Genomic DNA, 26155 nt, shown 5'->3' with positions numbered 1-26155 from the left:
AACCGTCTCGCGCAAAAAGCCTGATCAAACTACAATCGCGAACAAGATAGATATGACACGATGATTTTGCTCCAAAGCTCAGCAGCTCTCGAAGCGCCAACGTTTAAGCGCGGCGGGTGTAGTGTATGTGCGATATTATGCGTTACCACCGCCGGGTGGTGAAGCGGCGATTCCATCAAAATCATCGATGGTGCTTAGCGATGTGGCCACTTCCGGGGGCGGCGTCGTCGTGGAAGCTTCACTGCTGCGCTCCTCCGCATCCATCGTCGATGTTGTGGGCGTGGAGGAGGTAAACACCATGGGCGAAACTTGCATACGGGGTAGAACCAGTGCCGGCGGTGCCGGCGGTGTGTTGCACGCCTCGTAAATGATTGCACCATCCTGGCGGGTGACGCGTATGATGAGAATTTTGCAGTAAAAACACTGCTTGCTGTTCATCAGGTGTTGCATGATGCAGGTTCTGCAGGGCGGAAAGACAAACAAACAAACCCCGTAAATGGTGCTGATTTCGAAAAGAATTCTCTTTAATACGTACTCGCAAGACTGATGCTGACACGGGTCAAACGCAGCCGAGTTGGATTTGGCGTAACAGATCGGACACAGCGAGTCCTCCGACAGGATGGTGATTTCGGAGAGGAGCGTTTGGCGCAGTTGCAACGTTTCGATCAGCCGCTCAATCTGTCCCACTTCATGGGGCAACACGTGGTTGGGATCTGCAATGAAACAGGCAGAGAGTGTTAAAAAGGCATATCACCAACACAACCTCTCACACACACACTTACAGTCCGCCATGTTAAACTTGATGATCGGTGGATCGGGAATGATCTCTTTCATGCCGACCGAGCCACCACCGCCCGCCTTCCGAAACGGCGAAGGAACCCGCACCTCGTTCGTCAGCGGATCAATGTGGGCACGCATCTTGGGATCAAAGTTTCCCCTCGGCGCTTCCCCGTTGCTGTTCGTGATCGGTGTCTTTACCTCCCCCAGTGCATACTCCAGGCTGGCAATGTGGAAACTCGTGTCCGTGAGCAGATACTTCGAGATGCGCGGTATCTTCGTAATGCACTCCGTCGAGCTGCCCAGCTCGTGACGCATCAACGCCAGCAGCATCCCGATCGCGGCACTAATGATCGCAAAATGCGTCACGTTGCTAAGATCGGGCAGGCAGAGGTCCATCACGTGCTGGAAGCAGCCGGGTGGTACGGTTACGCGCGACAGCACCTGAATCGCGAGCTGACAGATGCGGCTGAGAATGATTTCGCTGTTGGCCCTCGCCGCATCCTGCAGTAGGCTAGGCGTGATGGTGACGATCATTTCGAGCGCGCGCATCAGCGACACGGTCAGCTCGAAGCACATGGAGCATATTTTCAGCTGCTTGGTTTCGATCACGAGCTGCTCATCGCGTTGCGATATGTTTTGGATCTGCGAAGGTAAAGCAAATCGGAATTGATGAAAGATAGTTTAAAAAGGAAATTGCTCCAAACCCTTACGTCTTGCAGGATGTGTATGAACTCGGAAAACGCCCAATTCAGCTGCGATAGCACGGAATTCAAAAACGTCGTACAGTACGGCTCATCCTTGCTGAGCGTTTCGCTTATTAGACGTTGGAAATGCTTCGACGGACAGGCCGGTGCGATTAGATGCAGCAGCCCCGTGTGCGATCCATTCTTTGCCCGGCTCCGGTACAACCCGAGCGATCGCTGCGTGGCCGATGGATCTTTGCCCGCCTGCCAAACGCACGGTGGGCGCGATTCACGATAAGCGAACCCATCACCAAGCCAGAATCGCAACAGCAGCCAGTTGCTCTGTCCCCAGGCACGGTTTTCGTACGGCCGGAGAAGGGCCCGGACTAGAGCGAGTTGATTTTCCGCCGATGCACTTTCGAGCGCACGAATGCCCGCCTCGTGGCACGTCAGCGAACCGAGCGCTTGTATGAGTGCGTCCTTGCAGGAGGCTAGAATGACGCGCGGGTCGGCCAGATGTTTGGCGAGGAAATTGGCCGACGATAGGATAAGCTCGGAATCTCCAGCAAGCTCGTGCTGGATGGCAGTGTCATGGAAGCTAAAGTCTAGCACCGTGTCGAGCAGGATGGGCGTCACGTTGATGTACGTTTCGGGTAGAAATGCGAACAGGATCTCTTCCGCACTGAACGTGTGCAGCGTTTTGAAGATGATGCCTAGCAACCAGCAAAGCAGGCCGCGGCGGTGTGTGCCGAGAGCAACCGAGCGGTACCAGGCTTGCTTTCGTGCCAGCTCCATCGATCGTTTCTAAAGAGCAAACAACAACATCGCTTTAATTCCCCTTGGAAAAAGGGGCAACTTTTCATCAGTCACACTCACCGCAAATATGCTTTTCCGCTGACCGAACCGTGCCTCCAGCTCGTTCAGCAGCTCTTCGTGCGATTTCTGTCCCTGCAGGCTTGTGCCACTGCTTCCCCCGATCGAGCATCGCTTCAGTGCCTCCAGATTGTGCATCACCTCGTCGCAGTTGCTCTTCGTTTCGAGCAGTATGTCCGACAGGTGCGTAATGTTGTCGCGCAGATCCGCTATCATGACGACGTACTTGTGCGCAACGGCATTGTAGAAAATCACGCAACAATCGAGCAGCTCGCAAACGGCACGGTATGGATCGAGCTGGCCGCAACCGATGGCACCGGCTGTGCATTTGGGCGATGGTTGACCCGGTTGGCCGGTGGCCGTGGTCGATTGACCCTCGTCCATCCCGGGCATGGGATGGTGCTGCTGGCTGGACTGCTGATGCCGATCCGGGATGCTGTTAGCCGCACGGGAAACTAGCGAGTAGGCAGTGGAAGGACCCCCCGAGACAAGAAACATGGCCGAATCGAGAAATACATTAAATGCAGCTAGGAAGTGTAGAAAAACGAATTAGAAATTTTGTCCGAATGTAAGGCCTAAAAGTGTGAATTTTGATTCCAATTAAACATCTCCGCTTACCTATTTCACTACGCAAATCGCTTGGCTGATCGACCGAAGCTAAACTAGGATGATCGGCACCAAGCCGTTCGATCAATTGCGTCCGAAAGTGTTTCCGCAAGTAGGACAGAACGCCTCCGATACGGTCCAGGTTCGAGTACTTGAACGTTCCGTCGTAGAAAAACCGACAATCGATGGTTGGTGGGACGGTTTTCCCGTCCAAACCGCGCTCATGATCACACTCTTCCTCCCAGAGCGTTTTGGCTACATCTAGTAGGGTGCACAGAAAGGATAATCCTATTGCGGGCTGCGTTGTTGATGAATACAGTCCCTGCAAATGCAAAAGATGTTACAAACGGCTCTTAAATTGCTCCCATTACGCTTCAAAATTCAAACTCACCCTCAGCTCAACATTATTCTCCATGACAAACTTGCGCACCTTCGCCACGAATATTCTTCTACTGCTGGGCGAGTTCGCCTCATTCCCGTCGTGATTGTTCATCAGAATGTGGATGAGATTTTTCTGCAGCGTGTACAGCACGGACGTGTGCGCCTTCAGTCGTTCGCAGGCGGCCAGATACGTTTCCCGCGACCCACCCAGCCCCTCCGTCCAGATGTGATCGTCCGGCAGCAGCTGCTCCAGCGTCGACTCGTCCGGCGGTTTCGTGTACAGAAACAGTGGCAGACAGTTTTTCTTGAAAAACTTGTACTCGAGCAGATACTTGCGCGTGGCCGGATGGTTGCACACGCACGTCAGGATGACGATGATTTTGCGCTGCTTCTCGTACTCCAGGTCGACGGGCGTTTCCTTGTACGTGTTGGCGAGATAGTTGAGCAGCTTCTTGAGGAATAGCTTCATCTCCTCCAGCTCCAGGTACGTCCAGAGCAGGGTGAGAAACGTGCCGAGCGTGCTTTCCGGCGCCCCTGGCTGCGTGGGGGCTTCGTTTTTGCTGCCGTGGCTGTTGCTGCGCAGCACGCACATCCCCCGGATGTAGCTGAACACTTTGTCCTCCACCACGTACGAGTTGCCGAGTAGTGGGGCGATCCGTTCGATGAGGCAAGCGGCTAGTAGCATGTACATTGATTCCGGCGTTACTAGCCCACTGTGAGACGTCTTTTGGCTACCGTTGGAGACGCGTGCATGCTGCGAGATGGCGCCGGAAAGATTTACCAGATACTTTAACAGACAATCTGCCTGGTAGAGTGCCACGGCCGGTGCTTCCTGGAGGGGTTTGTACCGCTCCACCGGATGCTTGAACGGAGATCCACCAAAGTTTGCCGTTAGGCTGTCGTTAAACGCCAGCGACACTGCCGGATACAGGGCCAATCCGGGACCACGCTCAATGTCCTTGAATGCTTCGCCGAGTGGAGCGCCGTTGCGATAGTACTCGATGCGCCCGGCGTCCATATCCACACAGACGCCGAAGATGTCGCCCGACCGCCAGAACGGACCATACTTTTGGGTGTAGACGTGCCAGATCCGCTGCTTGCTACCGTCCAATCCGTAGCTATACCGAGTATCGCCGACGCCCGTATCCTGCGTGAATTTGCAGTGTGCCGAGCACCAGCCAATCTGCATGACGCCTTTCGAGCGTAGTTGAACCTGTGCGTACGACGAAATAATGTATTAAACCTTATCAAAAGAAGCATGTCAACATGTCCTACCTCATACATCCAGCGGCCACTGTACACACAACAGTTTGCTTTAACCGTGGAGAAAGCATTTTGCGATTGAAGCGTCAACTTGTCCTTGGAAATCAGCAAGTTAGTGTCGAAACCCTCCTCCGTCACGTCAAACACGGTCCTCTGGGGACCGAGCCGTCCCTCGACCGGGCCAGCATTCGATGGGTGTGGATCGAACGGGTGATCATTAAGCTTTTCGTCCAGCCACAGGCCAATTTCAGCGATGAACCTAAAAAAAAGCCACACCAAAACAAACAAATATCAAGTTACAGCTCCTCCACTCGGAAAATGCTCCCCCAACAGCAATACGGCAACTTACTCGGACAGCACAAACTGGCGCTCCTGCTCACCCGTCTTCTTACCACCACCGATGGCAACCGTACAGTCGCCATCGAAAATGTTTGCCACAGTCGCCGCTAAATCCATCCCGACCAACGCGTTACACTACCGGGGCCCCTTCGACCGTACACGGTGGCAGTACTCGATGCAAAAATAAGCCCGTTCCCGTTCGTTACATTTTGGGAAACTTCCACTGGCAGCACATCACTCTATCCTGGGCGGGTTGCTAGGATTTAGCACAAAGAAACCCGTCGCTTCATTGTCACCTGCTGAAAGCGTGTATCGATTTGGGCAACACACACGCACACACACTGGAGCGCCGCGCCTTCGCAAGCTGCTGGAAGGACGTTTAAAGATGGAAAGAAGGTGAGGCAGGACAGGAATCCACGTGAAAGTTCCTTTCGCTTTGTTTTCAGGATAATAACAGCAGCGACGGATGACAGCTGAAATGACAGCGCACAGCTGTTTACGAATCCTGTGCGAAGGCGATAGGAGGAGAACAGTGCGCGCGCGACACGAATGGTGCTGGTGGTGGTTCGAGTGACAGTGTGTGCGTGAGATCGGCAGGACGTGTTGCCAAACATTGTGCATGTACGTTTGGCAGTTTCTGATGTTCGGAATGAATTTTCGTCTTTAGTAGTCCTGTTGTCTTTAATTTACGGGTAAGTAACCTTTTTATCATTAAAAAATACTTCAAATGTGTGGTATAATTCACGGCTTTTGATATGTTTTGAACTAGTGATGGGTGGAGCGACCCCTACCTACTGGGTCGGAGCGCTCCAAAAGCGACCCAAATCGCTCCTAGTTGTGGATTTGCTTCCAGTAGGTACAGTAGGTTCGATAGGTTCGGTGCACTGTCTATGACCATTTCATATTGGAACTCGTTGGACATGCGGGGCAGTAAGTCGTATGATTGATCGGATTGTTGTTTTTACAATTCAAACTCTTTTTAGCATAAAAAAACCAATGGCTTCCGTCGACCTTATACAGGATTGCTGGATTGGATTGAATGGATTCGTTCCTGCTCCTTACAAAAACGGGGATCAAACTACGCTAGTAGTGATGGGCTTTCTGGAGCCTACGGTTATCCACGGTGCCCACGGTTCCGAATCAACTTCTCGGAGTCGGAGCCGTCTGGAGAATTCTGGAGTTGGCAGGAGCATGAATTTGCCGGACTCGGTAGGAGTCGGAGCCGAAGACGGAGAGTGCACTTTGGTTTAGGTTAGATGTTTCTTTTTTCGACTCCGGATAGTACGGAATAGTCGTGCAGCTTATAAAGCTCCGGTGGGCTAGCCATATTGACCCAGCCCGTAAAGTCTTTTTTGGCCGTCCACAAGCACAGAGTGGTAGGCCCAAATTGAGGTGGCAAGATGGCGCGGAGGCGTCTGCCATTAACGCCGGGTTAACGGATTGTCAGACGAAGGTGCGAGACATTGAGCGGTTTCGGACACTCCTGAGGCAGGCCACGACCGCAAAGCGGTTGTAGCATCGGATAAGTAAGTAAGGCAGCTCGGATAACGGTTCCAGCCCTCTTCGACTCCAGTGTGAATTCCATTCCGCTCAACTCCGACTCCAGTCGACTACGATTCCAATAGACCTCTGATGGTATCCGACAGTTGACAGACAGCGTTGTCATTCCGGCAAACTCCAACTTTGCCTAACTCTGGCCATTTTCAAGTCCTGTCTACTGCAACTACGGCAAACTCCACCTCAGACCAATTCCACCACAGACCGATTCCGGTCTACTTTAACTCTAGACGACCTACTCCATTTTTCAACAATGTTTGGCACGGAATTTGAAACGAACTAGGATTTGTTTGGACATGCCCGGGTCTGTACAAGAGCCAGTGCATTTTAAAATTGAAAGACTGGTAATTTAGGAAAATTGCCAACAAGATCTATAGCTAATGCTTCATACTTACTTACTTTCATACACTTTTATATATTTGAGGATACTGTCTATTTCTTAATTTTTAAATATTGTTTTGTTTGTTTTTAAGCTTATACACATAATGTACCCTCTGAAGGCCACCTATTCAAAGGAGTGTTCGGATGCTATGGATCAATAAACACAATAAAGGATTAAAGGCTGATATCACCATTGAAATAATCAACACAGACGAAAGCACTACCGAAACGGGGTGTCTGTATATATTACACAGGAAAAAAACAAGAAGTGTTGTGAGCGAGCTTAAATCACCTCCCTTGCCCGCACAGCATTACAGATTCACGTATCGATTCACCGAAAACTAAGGTGAACACTGTTGAAGCGCCGATGTCTCCACTAAAACCCGAACGCCCCGACCCTCAATTACGACGACACATTATTTACAATTTTCTTCTGATTTTCCTTGTGCTTTTCCGCCTTCAGGCGCAGATCGACGATGCTGGAGTTTTTGTCGTGCGCCACGCTAAAGCCGGGCAGCGTGGCAATCGCTGCCGCCGCCGCCAATCCACCCGGTCGCGGGACGTACTGGGAAAGGGAGAAAAGGCTCGTCGGAACGGAACCGGAAGAAAGGGCCGCTGCATACTGTATGTGTGTGAGTATGTGTGTGTGTGTGTGTGAGAGAGAGAAAAAGAACGAAAACAGAAACCAGTAGTTGAGAGTTTTACCCAACGGAGGGAGCTTTATGGAGCAACGTGTGTGTGTGCCCTCTTACCTGCTGTGCTGCGGCAGATATGAACGCGGAATCGAAGGCAGAAAAGGCAGCAACGGGGAAGGGATGGTTGACGGCAGCCGCTGCAGCCGCCGCAGCTGCCGCCGCCGCCGCCGCTGCTGCTGTGGTAGAGGACGAAGGGGGCAATCCAGACGCGCCCGTACCACTGCCGGGTGGGACACCGCCGGTTCCGGCACGGAGGGACGGTACGTTAACATACGGCGCTATCCGGCACGGTTCGAGCGGTGTTGTGACCGGTGGGCTGTGGCTCGAAAGGATAATTCCTGGGGAAAGAGAGATAGATAGAAAAAGAGAGAGAGAGAGAGATGTAAAAAATTGTCTCTTTTTCACTGCCAGCGTTAAACACAGAAGTAAGGTAGAAGATTTATGAAAGGCAAGAATTGAATGATAGCCAACTAAATTCTACTTCCAGAGTCTGCTTCATCGGTTCACAGTCTGGACAGCCGTTTAGTTGATTTGGGTGGGGGTATAGCGAGGAAAACGTGGCTCAAAAGAATAGACTAAGGAACCAGAGAAGCTTACTTAAGGAGAAAACAACAAATAACAGGGTAGGCGAGGGGCTGAATTATGTTTATAGAAGTTGATTTTGTTTTATTTTTCATAAAAAAGTACTAGAAAAATACGAAATGTTCTTATTAATTCGCTTTTCTCTATCGAAGAATTTCAATTGAACGATTCTAACCGATGTAATTGAAAATATTTAAGTGTATTTTGAAGCTTCGATCTAATTGTAAATGAAATTCTAAGGATACTCCTTAAAAACAACTTCATTTGACGCTAATCTCACTTTGCTGCTCAATACCACTACAAGCTAGTGTCATAAATCCGTTAATATTGAATTGATTGTTTGAAGAAAATTTTAGACATAAATTTTGGGTAAATTAATTTTGTATTTCTTTTAACAATTTAAAAATCGCTCGTAACGCACTCGTAAATGAAGCTCGTACCCTATACCAATAGCACATAATTTCACTGTTATGAATCATAAATGCAATTATCATACGCCCGATGCAATTTATGTAGGCTGCAAAATAATATTAAAAAAAAAAACTTGAAGATTGCTCACTTTAAAAATTCGTAAAACAAGAGCAGCGCAAGAGCAATTGAACACTCGCCTCCCGTACGAGCGAAATTCTTGCCCAGTGCCTCCTCACAGGGCGATCGGTTCTCGGTTGGTCGGCGCTCTGTCTGTTTTTTTTTTGTTGCTCCTTTTCCTCCACCCCTCGTTTCCGTTTTATGATCATTTCTCGCCCTTAACTTTATCTTTCCACTTGATTTGGAACGTTGGCTGGTGGTTGGCTGGCGGAGGGTATGATGGACGGCATGGCGGAGCGGGCGGGGAGAAACAGCAGCTAATTCAATTATGTGATTACATTTGATGTAATCCCATAAATCGGGAGACTCCCAGACCCCGGTCCCGCGCCGTTTCTCTCTTCCCAGCCCAGAAAGCCCAGAGATACGCAACAGAGTGCTACCGGTCGGTTGGTCGCGAAAGCAAAGAGGACCGACTGTCTTTATGGGAGCAAAGAGGACCGACTGTCTTTGCTTAGTTTGGCCAGCACTTTTCGAAGGGACACACACACACACACACACACACACACACACACACACGCACACGCACATGGTTGTGTTGGTTTAGGTGTGAAAAGGAAGGAAAAACAGCACAGAGAAAAGGGAAGGAAAAACGGAACAGGGTCGTCAGACAGTTTATTAAATTATCATTTTGTGTTGTATTTATTGCCGACTCGGCAACGAAACCTTTTTTTTTTTGGAGCGGGAAGGGGAAATATAGCCCTGGAATGTAGGAGAAGCTTGATTTGAAAATAAAATCATTCGTTTCGTCTCGTATCACTGTGAGATCACGGCTCACATCATAGGGTTTAACACCAAAAAAAATAAAAAAACAAGGCGGCACCAATACCCCTTTTTACGCTGCTGCAGGTGGCGAAAGCATTCCGTTTCATGTTTGGTGGTATACATTCAAAAATGCGGGAGTAAAAAAGACGGAAATAACACATACACACAAACCACACTACTAAAAACAGGTCGGTTGCAAATGCACATCACGTCGTCGGCCCTGGGTGACTGTTTGCTTAGAAACAAACCCCCCACCAACGGCCCCGTTTGCACAAGCTCTAGCTCTGCCCCGTAAATGGCGCCGGGGATTCGTTTAGTAGGCGATGGAGTTACACTGCCGTTATCCGTTTGACGGATTCAGTTGCACATTGCTGTGTAGAAAGGTGTGTGTTTGTTGCAGGCTGGAGAAACCAAAGCTCCTCGTACATGCAGTATGTCGCAGCCCAATCGTCGTCACTAAGCACCAAGCGGCTTAAAATTGGTGGTTTTGTCGAGTCAGTAAATCGACGCCCCAGTCGAACGTGTGCGCCGCTGCTGCTGCGCCGCTAGCTGTAATTTGTCATCCCCCCAAACATGGCGACTTCTACGACACGGCAAAATGTGCGGGGGTTCGTCGCTTCCATCCCGGAAAAGGTATAGGTACAGTATAGGTGCATAATTTAAATTTGCATGTATTATTTTCCCGGTCCGGAGCTCAGTGAATGTTTACACACTGTTTGTCTGCCAATTTGGCTGTGCAAATACACACACAGTGGGAGCTTCCCTTTTTAGCTTCCCCGTCTGCGGCTGGTTGACACGATTTTTCCCAATGCCTGCTCGGATGTTGAACTCGAAGCACACCGCTGCACAAGCTAATTTGCTCTCGGAACCGGGGTAGGCCATGGAGGGCTGGTAGGTTCCGGGATTCGATGAGCCTTTCCGCTGCTTTGAATGCACAAAACGTGACGTCGGTGGTTTGTTTGCGTACGGGTACCAATCTAAACAGCGGGGTCCCCCAGAGCATTTTCAGGACGAAATGGCCTGTTTTTGGAGTTGTTTTTGTTGCCTTTGCGTTGAGAATTGAAGACCGATTCCGAACAAAAACTGTGCTAACGAGGAAATGTGAACCAGTTTCATTAGCTCGCTGGCCCGTGTGCCTTGTTTTCACAGTGTATTTTGTGTGGAAGGTACATAGTTAAGTTTAGTTTTTGAAACGTGAATAGCAAAACTATTGAAATAGTGGTGAGGATGAGTATTGAGATGGTACCAGTTGTTTTACAATAGATGGCGCCTCATGTCACTCTTTGTTAGCATTGCTGTTAGTATTGCTGCTGAAGCTAGTGAATGATGATTATATAATAATAGAATTTGTGTAGTATTAGCTACTCAAGAGTCATATCTCCATCAAAATAGTCTTATGATATCATAATACAGTAAGTGCTACAGTGTTATGGGTTGCCATTTTTAATAAAAAACGAGAAAATCCTAAAAGGTCATATTTTTTATCAAATAACATGAAATAAAGTATGATCAAATTAGAATAAAATGCATGTTAGGTATTATATTTAATTTAAATTTTATTTAAATATTTAAATATTTAAATAAAAAACAATCAATACCCTGCGGGAATTAGCTCAAAGTCTCTATAAAGGCCGGGCTACATTGATCGTACTCCGTACTGTAATTTTGATTTTCACTAGCGCATCTGGCGGCGGCTGGTGGAAGCTTTTTTTGGTCATCGAGGGAATGGTCGTGCCGGATCTCAAAATTAAGTAGTTTTTTCATCGTTTTTTGAGGCGAAAATGGCTGAAATACTTGCACAACATGTTTATGTATCAATTACAAAGCTTTCTCAGTCCAGTTAAAGTGAAAAACATGGAAAAATAACATATTTTCTGGAACGGCTCCAAATTGTTTGGCAAAATGCTTCGGTCAGCCGCCGCCAGATGCGCTAGTGAATATAAAAATTACACCACGGAGTACGATCAATGTAGCCCGGCCTTAAAAAAAATATTTTGCATCCTTAAGGTAGGGCTACATTGATCGTACTCTATAGCGTAATTTCGATTTTCACTAGCGCATCTGGCGGCGGCTGACTGAAGCATTTTGCCAAATAATTTGTAGCCGCTTCAGAAAATATGTTATTTTTCTATGTTTTTTACTTAAACTGGTCTGGAAAAGCTATTCAATTAATAGATAAATATGTTGAGCAAGTATTTCAGCCATTTTCGCATCAAAAAACGATGAAAAAACAACTTAAATTTGAGATCCGGCATGACCATTCCCTCGACGACCAAAAAAAGCTTCCACCAGCTCCCGCCAGATGCGCTATTGAAAATCAAAATTATACTACGGAGTACGGTCAATGTAGCCCGGCCTTTAAGGCCGGGCTACATTGATCGTACTCGCAAGCGTAATTTTGATTTTCCCTAGCGCATCTGGCGGCGGCTGACCGAAGCATTTTTCCAAACAATTTGGAGCCGCTCCAGAAAATACGTTATTTTTCCATGTTTTTCACTTACATCGGAGGAGAAAAGTTTTGTAAAACGTAGATACATATGTTTTGCACGCATTGCATCCATTTTTGCAATGGAAAACGATGGAAAAACTACTTAATTTTGAAATCCGGCATGACCATTCCCTCGATGACCAAAAAAAGCTTCCACCAGCCGCCGCCAGATGCGCTAGTGAAAATCAAAATTACGCTTGCGAGTACGATCAATGTAGCCCGACCTTTAAAGGCCGGGCTACATTGATCGTACTCTCTGGTGTAATTTCGATTTTCACTAGCGCATCTGGCGGCGGCTGACCGAAGCATTTTGCCAAACAATTTGGAGCCGCTCCAGAAAATACGTTATTTTTCCATGTTTTTCACTTACATCGGAGGAGAAAAGTTTTGTAAAACGTAGATACATATGTTTTGCACGCATTGCATCCATTTTTGCAATGGAAAACGATGGAAAAACTACTTAATTTTGAGATCCGGTGCGACCGTTCCCTTGATGACCAAAATCAGCTTCCACCAGCCGCCGCCAGATGCGCTAGTGAAAATTAAAATTACACTACGGAGTACGATCAATGTAGCCCGGCCTTTAAAGGCCGGGCTACATTGACCGTACTCCATAGTGTAATTTTGATTTTCAGTAGCGCATCTGGCGGCGGCTGGTGGAAGCTTTTTTTGGTCGTCGGGGGAATGGTCGTGTTGGATCTCAAAATTAAGTAGTTTTTCTATCGTTTTTTGTTGCGAAAACTGCTGAAATACTTGTACAACATATTTATCTATCAATTACAAAGCTTTTCCAGTCCAGTTAAAGCAAAAAGATGGAAAAATAACGTATTTTCTGGAGTGGCTCCAAATTGTTTGGCAAAATGCTTCGGTCAGCCGCCGCCAGATGCGCTAGTGAAAATCAAAATTACGCCTTCGAGTACGATCAATGTAGCCCGGCCTTAAGGGCCGGGCTACATTGATCGTACTCTCTGGTGTAATTTTGATTTTCACTAGCGCACCTGGCGGCGGCTGACCGAAGCATTTTTCCAAACAATTTGGAGCCGCTCCAGAAAATACGTGAATTTTCCATGTTTTTTACTTAAATCGTACAAGAAAAGTTTTGGAAAAGGTAGATGCACATGTCCTGCACGCATTGCATTCATTTTCACGAGAAAAAACGATGGAAAAACTACTTAATTTTGAGATCCGGCATGACTATTTCCTCGATGACCAAAAAAAGCTTCCACCAGCCGCCGCCAGATGCGCTAGTGAATATAAAAATTACACTTGCGAGTACGATCAATGTAGCCCGGCCTTAAGGCCGGAGTACATTGTCCGTACTCGCTAGTGTAGTTTCGATTTTCACTAGCGCATCTGGCGGCGGCTGGTGGAAGCATTTTGCCAAACAATTTGGAGCCGCTTCAGAAAATATGTTATTTTTCCATGTTTTTTTTTACTTAAACCGCACTAAAAAACCTTTTGTAACTTATAAATATGTTGTGCAAGTATTTTAGCTATTTTCGCATCATAAAACGGTGAAAAAAAAACTACTTAAATTTGAGATCTGGCACGACCATTCCTTCGATTACCAAAAAATCCTTCCAATAGTCGCCACCAGATGCGCCAGTGAAAATCGAATTTAAACTAGCGGCAATGTACCCCGGCCTTCATAAAATGCATCGAACCGCATCGCTCTGTGTGCAAACCAGCAAACGGGGCTTCAACACATGCTTTCTAGCGAATTGCTTCCTGAGCGAATTGCTTTACTTATCACGCGTGACGCTAAGTCGAATCTATTTTTCACCAGCCTCAGTCCCACTCACACTCTTGTGGCGTCCGTCTTGCGTAAAGCGCAAAGCGAGCAACGCGACTGGTACTGTAGAGAAATTCATCCCATTCGGTGTGTGTCCGTGTATGTGGCTGTGCCAAGCTAGGACACACGTTTCAGGATACTATTCCCAGGACACTTATTCCCAGTGCAATAAATTACAGTTTTTGTCCCTTCGTTCATCATTGTCTCGTACACCTCGTCCTGGTTTGGTGGAACGAGCAAACCAGTAAGTGTGAGTCAAGTGTTCTTGTTTCGGGTGCGGTTTCAGTGCCAAGGACTATGCTTACACACACACACACGCACAGCAGTGTTGGACAAAATAATTGTTTCAAGTTTCAGCGATTTGTTTCGATTTGTGCCGCTGGTTGCCGCTCTCTCGCGCATTCGAAAAGGAATAGGGAGAAATCGGATACAAATCAGGGGTTAAACGAAACGGGTTCCCTTTATTTTGCACCCTTCTGCACAGACAATCGAGGTTGTTGTTTGTTTCTCTTCACCTCTCTCTCTCTTTCTCCCAGGAACAAACAAATGGTGGGTGGTGGTGTAAAAGCCATGTTTATCGGATAATTGAGTGTTTATGCTGTGATTGAAGCGACGAATTCAATAACATTAATTGACTTTAGCACCATCCGGCCGCTTACACCGTGAAACAATCGGGCAGTGCTTTGGGGACGAAGATTCTTCCCAAGCCAAAGGGCCGACATTCATCACGTCAATTGTGGTACTCATCTTCCCCGAGGTACCCCTCTTAAAACTCACGTACAGTTTAGTTGGAACTTTGCAAACGCAGAAGGAGCACGCAACGATTTTAACGGTGGTTTGCATGAGTAATTTCATTAAATCGCTACAATCTAATTAATGTTTGTCTAAAAACACCACCACCAACCCATGTCGTACACCGTATGCTTGTTGTGTGGTAGCATTTTAAACTGCACGCCGTCCTTAACAAAACTCCCGCCACGAGGGTGAACGGGTCGTCAGCGTGTGCAAATGCAAATTCAATACATTTTTCATAAACGACCGAATTAAATTAGAAGCCAAATTGATGACAGTCTCCTACGGGGCGGCATAAATAATGACCTCGGTTTTTTGGGCCTCGGCTAAAGCGAGATACATGAGGGCAGAAGATGAAGGAAAAGGATACAGTCGCATATGTGTGTGTGTGTGCGTTCTTTTAAGTTGCGCAACATATGCGCAGACTCAATGTGGCACTTGCTTGAATCCTTTTTTTTGTTGGCTTCGATTCACCCTATCGACCGGTTTTCTCACATGGTCAATAAAAATGACCATCGATTCGGCACGGACGTGGGAAACATTGGTGAGGCATTGGTGAGTGTCTTTGCCAACTCGAAAGCACACCACACGTCCTGCTGGGCGCATGAGAGGTTTATATTGCGAATAGGGTTTGACGTGCTCGTATCCTCCTTTCCCTCGTTGTGTTTGGTGTGCCGAATCATTTGAATGTGGAAATTCCACCCCCAAACAGAACAGAGCGCATTGCTTTACAGGCAGCGACATCGAGGAGCGGCAACAATATTGCTCACTGCACGAGGACATAAACATAAATCAGAATATAAATTATTTGATCAAATCGAAACCTCTCCATCGCCCTCTGCCATAGCCTCTCGGAGCGCTTCATTCCGGAACGCTGGATGGGCGGGGCAGGGTTAAAATTTCTTCTATTCAATAAATATAAATACTGATCATAAAAACACGCACACGCTCGCGTTCAATTTTAATGCGCACATATGCGCAACCAGGGGAAGAGAGGGAGAGAGAGAGAGAGAGAGAGAGAAAGATCGAGAGAGATGACAGAGCATTTTGTGATAAATTTTCCAATCGGCTGAAAAGCTGTGGAAATTAACATCAAGCCCCGTTTTGTCCGTGCGGCAGATTGTGCTTCGATTCGGTTCGATGATCGATTGTAAAAGGCCCGGAGATGGTGGGAAACCGAGGAAATCGAGGAATATTGCAATCGGTTGCATCGAATGCATAATTTATAAGGCTGCATGTGTGTGTGCGCTGTACGAGACTACGTGAAATAAATGGCCAATTAGAAGTTAATGTGCAACATTGGACATTGTTGGACAAAATGGGGATTGTTGTTCGCTGTGGTGTCGAAGCGCCATTTTATGATTTTATAATGGAAATTATAGTATTTTTGGACTATATGAAGGAGAACTGGTTTTTTTTCTATTCATAAAACTCACCTTTATGCATTTGATTCTCGTGCTTGCGGCACTTTGCCCGTCTGTTTTGGAACCAAACCTTGGGAAGGAAGAAAATTGGGAGAGAAAAAATTGAACAATAAATAAGCAACTCCAAACTGCAACAAAACTGCAAACTAAAGCGTTTATTATGATGAGTAATGGCAGCACACGGAACAACGTTTGCTTGATTACACTTTCGGCATCGTGGCACGGTTCCATTCCCTTCTTGACCCGCATCTCCGCATCTCCGAAATCTGCTGGGAGTGAAACTTTCATCGAAGAAACGGGGGAACACAAAATCACTGCTAAGATCATCTCTGACGGACGACTACAATGATACTTTCTCTTACACACTCTATCTCTCTCTCCCTTTGTGTGTGTGTGTGGAATTGTTTTCTTTTGGTCGAAAAATTCAATTAACGCCACATTGCTTTTGCAACCGGTCTGATGGCTATCATAAATCCCGTCCACAGTCCACAACTACTGTGTCCAGCTGTACTGCACATCCTGCAACTCAACCCCGTTTAATGAAACCCGGGACAGACAAACGGGGGAATTGGCAGGGATTGAGGCAAAATTATGATTCCCGCCGGTCCATAACTCACGGCTAATTTAACGGCCATCTTGAGCGAAATTGATATAAATAGCGAGTGAGGAGTAGCTCCGGGGGAAAAGGATAGGCTGCAGGGGTCGAAAGGGATTTACACCGGGTTGACAACAACTTGTGTTTTGGTAGTGCTGGCACTACAACCAAATAGACCTAAGATGACTCGCATCGCCTGTTCGATGACGCCACCACCGACAACAGCGTAATGGAAACCCCATTAAGCGGGTGAGTGGTTTGACCAGTGCCGAAAGACCGATTGCCTCATCACTGAACCATAAATAACCGATTGGATGTCAATTTTTAAATGCTACCAACAAAAATCACTTCGCACAACATTCGCTCCACTCCTTTCTTACCGATTACCGCTATCGATTAGCTCTCCCTCTTGCTCTGAAGGGATCGAAACAAACGGCACGGTATTAAGAAAGAGCGAAACCGACAAAGAAAAAAGAAAAGAAGGAAAGCCAATCAATTAGTGGAAAATTAATGTCCGATTTACGCAGCGTAACAAATTCGCCAGCTAATGGTGAGCAAATTAATTTAATTAAATGCCACTTTTTCCACCGAACCCCTGTCTTTCTCACACAAACAAATACACAGTCACAGGCACACTATCACTACCGCAAACTCCAAACATCTTTATCGGTGCGATTGATCGAAGTGCGATAAACAAAAAGTTGCAAAAGTATTGTGCGACCACGCCGTGGTGTGGGGCTGGTGGAGGCGCCCAGCTTTGGATCGTAGCATGCTTTGGATGTGGATTTCTTTTTGTTGATCTGTTGTATCATTACGGGACTGGTTAACCTGTATTCAAGCAGACACATACTGGAAAGCAATGATTTCTCGAACTTCTTTTCATAGATAACAGATAAAAGGTATAAAAAAAAACCTTTCAAAAGAGGAAAAGAGCTCAATTAACAATTTACTAAACGCATTTAAAGTGTGGACGCCTAAAGCTATGCAATCTACACGACACGAATGTGTGCAAACTAGTGATGGGTAAGGTAGGCAAGAATTCGGAGTAAGCTCCGATCCGACTGCTACCATTTCGAAACCGACTCCGGAAGGTAGGTCCTCCCAGAATTTATCGAAATCGTTCATCATCCAGTGTCGTCCAGAGTTGGAGTCGTCTAGAGTCGTCTGGAGTCGTCCGGAATCATCGAGAGTTTCCCAGAGTAGGAGTCGTAGTCATCCGGGTCGGTGTCGTTCGGAATCGTCTGGAGTCGTCCGGAATCATCCAGCGTCTTCCAGAGTCGGAGTCGTAGTCGTCCGGTGTCGTCCGGGTTGGTGTTGATGGACTACGGAAGACGACTTCAGACGATCTCAGACGATTCCAGACGATTCCAAAAGACACCGGCCCGGATGACTACAACTCCGGATGACTCCGGCCGACTCCGACTCGGAACTAATGGTTCTCATTTTGCAGGAGTCGGCATCGAACTAACAATAGCTGGAGTTGGATCGTAGTCTTGGGTGCGGTCCAGAGAGCACATCACTAGTGCAAACCCTTCTAGGTGTTATTGAGTGTCGATAAATGTATCCCTGGTACAATAAAACCCCTGAATTTCCTTTCCCACCAAGCCAATTTTATGCGTTCCGAAATAACGTATGCACCGTAAACCACCTAGAACTCGATAATTCAAATTATGTTACTGTCTGTGGCGTCCAACATCGCTTCGCACCTTCCCGCACCATTTGCCCAAAAGGAAAAACTCCTTTTAAAAATAATCGTAACCACCCGGCCCGGGGACCCACAGGCAGCCAGTAATCCTTTCAATTTGCCTAAGTGATTTTGCCACCCGAAATGGTGAGGAACTGTTTTTTTCTCTCTTTCTCTCTTTCTCTCCTTCCTATACCCTTCCTTACTTACCTGCACCCTTGCCTCGCTCAGTCCCAACCGCTGGCTTAGCTCTTCCCGCATAAATGCATCCGGATAGTGCGTCTCCTCGAACAGCCGCTCGAGCTCGTTCAGCTGCTCGAGCGTAAAGTTCGTTCGCGACCGGCGCTGCTTGTTGTTGGACAGGGCGGACAGTGGACCGTGGCCGTTCGTTACGTGGGCCGACGACTCGGGAGGATGTTTCAGCCGGTCCTCGGCCGTCGGGGGAGCCGGTGGTGGTGGTGGTGGTGGTGCTGAGTCTGATCGTGTCCCATCGGCCGATGAGGATGGATCGTCCTGTTCGGGTGAGAGTGACTGCTGGCGGGGTGCCGGAATGCGCGCTTCTGAGGAAGAGAAAACGTTCAAACACAGATCACAGATTATCGGTTGTTACGGTGGAACAATTATTCTTCGTTGAAATTTGAGGAAAAGAAATGATTAATAATGTTGAGGAGCTTCATCAGCCAGAGATCATGCTTTGTGGTACGCACTTCTTTTCGTGTAAGGCACATCATTTATCAGCATTTAAAGTTGGCGAAAAAGAGCATTACTTTGTCTGGATTATTGTAATTCAATTAATGGTTCTCTACATCCGGTGCAATAGCACACATTTGCTATAAGCATTGCATACTGTTAGGCGCTTCACCGGGACCAAAACTAAAACAGAGTCAATAAAAACATACTAAAAACGGAAGTTCCTTGACCACGAAACGGTTATGGTGATAGTACCGGCCGCCAGGGTCCCCTTCCACACGTAACCTTGCCGCCCTTGAGTTCACGCTCAATCCACATAAACAAGGCTAAATTTAATCAAACCTTTCAACCTCCCTATTCTCGAACGCACCTCAATCACCTCGGAGCAAAGGCCCGGCTCTTGTTCTACCGAGCGGAGTTGGCCGAGATTAAACTCCCTTACACCACTGTTTCAAACGTTCTATCCTTCAACGCTGTACGCCCTTTCGAACAACGACTCCGTACCGTTTTTCCCGCCCGTGTTTTACTCGCGCAAACGAGCCGCAACCAGCAGAGCGCAACCGCTCGCTCCCTCACCCCTCAGTTCGCATCGCCTCGCCCTAGTCCAATCTTTTATTCATGATTATTTGTAATGCAATTTATATCAATTTAACACAATAATAGTCTAAAGTTTGTGTACCCAAGGCTTGGGCGCTCCGACGACGGCGGGCCGGTTCGTGGCTTTATAACTTTTCACGGGGTTGAGCAAAAGATGAACTTCCACCCCGACGTTCGCACGCTGGGCACACCGATGAAGTACGGTTATTTTGTGCGCACAAAACTTAATAACAAACTTGCCTGCTGAAGTTATGGAGTGGTCGATGGCAGCTGGAAGCCTTGCGCTAAGGATGGTAATGTTTCAAGATGTTATGGGTGGTTGGCTTTTTTTTTTTTGCTTTTCTCGAGCAGCAGGTAAATGTACCTCAAACGGCGTGCAGTGCGTTATCTTTTACCACTTAAGGTTTTTATTGTTCAGCACTTCCTTTTTTCTGTTGCTTCTTTTTAACGGAACCTCTTAGAACAGTGGCAGTGGTGGGTGATGTGATTTAAAAGAGCAAACTTATGATACACAGCATCGGCAAGCAAAGGTTGGAGTAATGGGGCCAGCGAGTAATGGTGTTGCGATTGTTATTACATTTTGCAACCCATGGTGAATGTTCCAGTGGTTCACCTTCTGCCGCCTGCAAGACTGGTGCTGGTTTGGTACTGATTTTGTCCGTTTGTTAAACGATCATATCCCGCCGCACACAGGACACAAGCGTGGTGGTAATGAGTTTTCCGAGGCCGATTGCGTGTGGAGTTGGTTTGTAGTGTGCCAGAGAGAGAGAGAGAGAGAGAGAGAGAGAGATAGAGAGAGAGAGAGAGAGAGAAAGGGAAAGGAAATGGAAGAGAAGCACAATTTTTACGCGATGCAATTGCTGTAGCACAGATAACAGTTTGTCAGGGGAGAGTTATGTATTGAGTGTGTTGCGGATAAATTTAATCTATGCACCATGGGGATACTCAGTGATAGAGAGAGAGAGAGTAATTGTATTCTAATGGGGAAAATATCGTTTTATTACAAACGGTTTGAATAAAAATAGGGGCAAAGTGAGCTACAATAATATAAACGCTGTTATTGCAATGAATCAGAGCTACAAAACGTGATTAAATATCAAAATATGAACTTTAAAGAGTTGTTTCTGGATCGGTATTTGATTGGAAATTAATATTTTAATGCTTGAAGTTGAAGTCTCCCAAGCAACACAGTCTGAATAGTGTCTTATAAATGCCATTTTTCCTAAGTGCTACATATAAATTGATAGACCGATAAATTGAATCAAACGATCCAACACTTCACCGAAACCATTTAATTCAGCGAAACAAGATTTACAAAGGCGGCAACATTTGGCAAACGAGTTGCTCATAATCTGGAAACGGGTAATCCTACGCTTCTTCAATCACTGCTAATCCCACCAAAACCCAACATCACCTTCCTCGCCTCGAACGGGTAAGGAAAAGCTTGAAGAAAACAACCATTTAATTAAGTCATCTTCCTTACGGCACAACCAATTAATTAATTAACACGCAAACGCGACCCGATAGCACTTGCTGCACCACTCTCTAGCTCGCTCTGTCTGCCTGTCTGTACCTTTCTCTCTTTCATTTTAGCTAACTAGCTCTCGAAATGATCATTTCTTGTTTGCCCCCCCCCCGCCCGTTTAGCGCAGTGTAAATCCTTCCCATCCGGGAAGGATTGGCTTTAGATGGATAATGAAATGTAAATACTTTGTACAAGACATGGCCCGGACGCGGTAAAGACAACTTAAAAGCGTGCACGAAAGATGTTAAAGGGCTGCTAGGAAGAGGTTTTAAGCATGGCGGCGAACACCACCGACTGCCTCTATTTCCTTGCTGGCACAGTTAGCGTATCCCAGTCACGGCACCAGGCACCTCAAACGCGGAGAATTAATGGTGCAAAATTAAGCGAATTGACAGTAGCGACTTTACCGAAGCAGAGTTCGTTACGATGCTGCTGCGACGTGGTTTGCCCTGTCTGCCTCGAATGCTAATTAATAGACAACGACTACCCCTCTTTCGCTGCACGGCCCTTCCACTTTAACTCTTTCCCGTTGGGCTGCTGGATTAATGCGCAAAGGCTTTTACGGTGATCGTTTGGTAAAATATTACTGTGTCCCTTTTTTGTTTGCTTGCTGTTTCCATCTCATCCACGCCGTGCGCAACCCTTTTTTTTATTGCAAGAGGTTAATTTATTTGATTACTTTCTTATACTCTCGGTGGGGTGATAGGGATAGGCGTGGTGAAGGCAAAACTGTCCAACTTTCTTCCCGACGGAAAGAGGATGTTAAATAATTATCTATCCCTGTTTTTGCTTTGTTTTTTTTCACACCGGAAACGGAACCTACCTGTGTCAGATTCACCGTCGGTACTGGGAACGGTTGTGCTGTGTGTGCCGCTGCCTATCGATCCTACTACCCCCGAGTAGTGGTGATTGTTGATGAGATCGACACTTTGCTTGAGTAGCTCGGAGGCTGGTTTGGGGCGTACCACCTGCAGCCCGGCGGGATCGTATCCGTGGGCCTGCTTGGGCGGCCCGGTTTCACTTTCCGAGCGCACGAGATTTAAGGCAACGTCATCTTTGGTTTTGTCTGGGAATTAGATAATGGATTGGTGGTATACATTACTGTATGTAGTGCTTGAAGTCTCCTTTTTGAATTAAACTAATGTAAAACTACACATTTCTTATAGTTTGAGATGGAAATAGATTGTTGATAGACAATATCATTCTGAATAAACGATCAAAAAGAGCTTGCAACGTGTTTTTGCATACTTTCAGGCTTATATCATAATGGCTTACAGCCTGCAAGTATGCAATATTCAGCTGGGATTTTTAATTGTCTGCAGCTTGAAAAATTACATTCTTAAACACTGGTATCTAACAACATTGCGCCTTAAGGTATGCAATTTTATACACAAAATATTTAGTGACTTTCAGCCTGAACATACGCAATCTTAAATACAATATGCACAATAACTTTAAATCCTGATGGTATGCAATCTTAAAAGAAGATGTCTAATATTTTTTAGCCTGAATATATGCAATCTTAAACATAGATGTGTAATAAAAATTAATAACAAAATGCATCATAACTTTTAGCCTAAAAGTATGCAATCTATAGCACAATATCATGCTCTGTGCACCTCATCTGTGAAATTATTTTTTCAGTAGTCTAAAACTATTCAATTTTACTCTATAACCCGAACCAAATGATAGAGTAAAGCACTCTCTTACCTTCCTTCTTCTCATCAACCAGATCAGCAATGAGCCAATTACGGGGAACGTGTCGCTTGTGAATAGTTTTTCCATTTCCACCCTCATTCCCATCACTCGCAACACTTCTCTTGCCAGCCTCCCCAGCCTGTCCTCCTTTACGTACACCAGCTTCATCCGTTTCACTCGATGAAGAACGCTCCTGCATCGAGCGCTCCTCACCCACTCGCGACCTCTTATCGTCAAATTTGCGTATAACACTAATTTCATTACGATTCGTTACACCTTTCTCATTATTGTTCGGACCGGTTAGCAGCATGAGCGAATGCTCTACCGTCCCCTTGTCGTGGTTTGGCTCACCCACTGCCGTCACTTCACCGCCGGTACCACTTAACACAACCGTCGGCTTGAGGGAGATAGAGCTTTGGAGGGTACAACCCTCCGGCACAACCACACTACCGCTGCCTGCATTACTGTACGAAAGATCGGTAATTTCTATGTCGATCGTTTCCTCGTCCTCGTTCGTTGGCTCTTCACGGCTTGCTTCCCTATCGCCCGGTGGTAGCCCGTTCGATCGTAGTGGATGCAGTGCCGGACCTAGCCGATGATGGTGCGATACCTCGAGCGAGTGAGAATGAATTTCATCCTCCAGATCACCACCGAGGCTGCTGCTTGTGTTGGACAGCAGGTCCGAGTCGGACCCGGTCCGAGTGCCATAATCGGGATGTGAAATCGGCCCGGCGCTGGCCGTCATGTTGAGCAGGTCCAGCACGCGACTGTTGTTGAAATCGAACGATTTCGTCACGAAATGAGCCAACTGTTCCATGCTGCCGGCGGCACCAGTTGTCCGTTGCAAGGGAGCAGCTGTGGTGGTTTTCTATTTCCGTAGAAAAGGTTATTTTTGATCGATCTCAGTATTAAAGGTGTAACTGGAAAAAGAAAATAAATAAATCATCTGTTAGTCCAGCAATTTCTCAGCAAATCAAACTAAACCTTTCGCAAGAATCGAAAGCGAGCCTATAAAAAGCAAATAAAATGATGCATTTCGATTGAACATCTCAAACACACGGCTGCCGATATGGGAAAAATCGACACTAACTTAATTATCATCGCTCTTCATCGACCGACGTCGGGCAGGTTGAAATGGTGGGCAGCGTGGGCTTAAAGTAGCTGTTAGAAAAAAATGGATTCCAAGGGCGGAACAGATTTTGGACTGGCGCGTGCCACAAAACACGCTCACTGCACCTGGGGAATCGTGTGTTTGCTGGAATTGTTTTTGTTTTATTGATTTTCTAGTGCTTTGATCAATTATCGTCATCGATAGAGAGTGAATCCGCGAACAAAGCGTGACCGCGTTGTAGGTAGGTTAAGGTAGTCCAGCGAACGATTTTCACTTTTTTGCAACTCATGTTGCTTTATTGAATGAAATCCAATAATCAGTGAACGGCTAAAATCTAATTTCAACTTATCAACCACCGCAATCACAATCAAAATTTATGAAATTGTACAAGAAAATGGGCTAATGGAACTAAAAAAGTGTGCTTTTGCTATGAGAATTGCCTACATTTAGGCGTTAAGCATACAAAACACTTTGTTTTATTGTTAAACTTGTTACATAAAGGTATGTAATGTACGTTTCACTATCTTTGTATCAATCGAATGCGAATCGTTTAGTTTGCTTCCTATTCCTTCCGCATGTTGGTACGCCTAAAGTTATGCAATTTGCTTCACAAAATCGACGTTTTTATGTCTAATTCGCGTATAGGTAGTGGAAATAAAGAAACAAATCGCTTATTTCAATCCATTTTGCTTACTTATCACATATTATTTCGTTCAGCACATTATGTAGCATTAAACACTTAGTTTTTTTTTCTGGTAAAAAAGTCCAAAGCAATTCTTCTAGGTACAACTATCAGCATCAATCTTGCATGTTTTCTTTTCCATTTTTTTACACCAAACTAATCGCACAATCTGCAAGCTGTGAACATTGTTTGAAATGGGAAAACTTTTCACATTCGTTTGTTTGCGTTCCACTGCATCACTATCCGTATGGTTGCTTTTTCTGCCACAGTTGGGGCCACACTTGCAATAATTTTTGCCACAGCACACAATATTGCACCAAAAACCCAGGCTGCAGCAATATTTTAGTCGACCACCACTAGAGAGTCATTTTAGCTTCCTTTTTGCCCTTTTCCTTGGTTGTCACACAAGCTTGAGCTCACTGGTGGAGTTTCTTTTCGTATCTCAATTCCTTTGCACACGCTTCACGACTCAAACATTCACTTGTGACTGAGATGAAAATGCACCTTGGAACAGTGGATGGAAAAAACAGGTCCTACCGGAACGACCCCCGAACGGATAATAAACCGACAGCTCATCATGGGTGTGCATCTTTCCTTCGGGCGGGTGTGCGTTTTGCTGTGGATGCTGCTTCCGTTACACTACTCCACTACCGTTCTCCCTATCTCGCTGATGATAATGCTGCCGTCTTCCCTCACGCGCATGAGTACGAGTGAGACGAGCGCTTTTCGGTGGCGCAAATCACACACAAGGGGGAATACGCGCGTGTGTGTGTGCGTGTAACAGGGGGAGTGTGCTTTTAACACGTTCGCTCAATTGCATGTTTGTCCAATGATTATCGTAATAATAAAAAGTAATCAAATTGAGTGCGGTGTCGTCACCGAGTGGGCGCGGGCGCGCTCGCTACATCCACACACGCGTTTGCCCCGCGGGCCAGCATCTGACATCTTGAGGAAGCCCGAGGAAATGTACCGTGACTGTGCCCGTGCCCAAGTTGGTTTGGGGCACGCGTAGTTGACAGTGAGGCGGACACAGCGGCTTCGGCGTCCGGCCCAATCGCGGCCCAGCCGGTGGTGGTTGCGGGTGCTGGTGATGGTGAAAGGAGATGCTTAATCGTCCGTGAGGGCTATATTTCGACTTAATAGAGCGATTTTCTATCGATAGAGGTAGCGTGTGTGTGTGTGTGTGTGTGTGTGTGTGTGTGTGTGTGTGTGTGTGTGTGTGTGTGTGTGTGTGTGTTCGTGCGGCGGCTGCTGCTGGAGGTAGGGCCAGAAGTTCACGGCTTAAACGGTATTAAAATGTAACTGGATGGCTCGTTGGGAACTGTGTGAGAGAGGCATGCTTTGGCAAAGCAAAGATGGTGGCAAATTTAATCACTGTTGATAGGATAATTTTATTGCTCGTGTTCAATTTGCTCGGGACGTCTTGTTTATCTTGTTTGCGTACGCTTTGATCCCTTTGATTGTCCAATTAGTGTAAAGTGTTGCTTTAATATCGATTTATGCTTATTTGTAAAGATATTATGATTATTTGAATAATTCATTAAAATCGCAAATATTGACTTTTTAAGACTTTAAAGGCATTTTTAA

The 26155-nt window shown here is 46.4% G+C and overlaps 2 protein-coding genes and 1 long non-coding RNA gene across 3 annotated transcripts; 1 reads left to right on the top strand and 2 right to left on the bottom strand.

Moving 5' to 3' along the window:
- Positions 1-88: 88 nt before the first annotated feature.
- LOC121595303 (E3 ubiquitin-protein ligase RNF123) lies at positions 89-5318 on the bottom strand. The gene is made up of 9 exons (XM_041919203.1): positions 4936-5318; positions 4599-4845; positions 3334-4536; positions 2955-3264; positions 2340-2863; positions 1491-2267; positions 783-1422; positions 536-713; positions 89-460 (listed from the first exon to the last, which is right to left on the bottom strand). The coding sequence occupies exons 1-9, from the start codon at positions 5040-5042 to the stop codon at positions 136-138; spliced, it is 4311 nt and encodes a 1436-aa protein (XP_041775137.1). The 5' UTR covers positions 5043-5318; the 3' UTR covers positions 89-135.
- A 194-nt stretch (positions 5319-5512) lies between these two features.
- On the top strand, positions 5513-7416 carry LOC121595308. Its single transcript, XR_006005153.1, has 3 exons — positions 5513-5617; positions 6956-7209; positions 7327-7416. It is a non-coding gene; the product is annotated as an uncharacterized LOC121595308 (long non-coding RNA).
- Positions 7203-25111, bottom strand: LOC121595305 (segmentation polarity homeobox protein engrailed-like). Its single transcript, XM_041919207.1, has 7 exons — positions 24581-25111; positions 22788-23695; positions 21901-22143; positions 18476-18825; positions 15999-16056; positions 7616-7896; positions 7203-7485 (listed from the first exon to the last, which is right to left on the bottom strand). Exons 2-7 carry the CDS (start codon positions 23590-23592, stop codon positions 7267-7269), a joined length of 1956 nt encoding a protein of 651 aa, XP_041775141.1. The 5' UTR covers positions 23593-23695; positions 24581-25111; the 3' UTR covers positions 7203-7266.
- Between the last annotated feature and the right edge of the window lie 1044 nt (positions 25112-26155).

Source organism: Anopheles merus, chromosome 3R, assembly GCF_017562075.2.
Source record: "Anopheles merus strain MAF chromosome 3R, AmerM5.1, whole genome shotgun sequence".
In the NCBI taxonomy this organism is placed as follows: domain Eukaryota; kingdom Metazoa; phylum Arthropoda; class Insecta; order Diptera; family Culicidae; genus Anopheles; species Anopheles merus.
The sequence above is the reverse complement of the archived record's forward strand: the minus strand, read 5'-3'. Positions and strand labels throughout refer to the sequence as shown.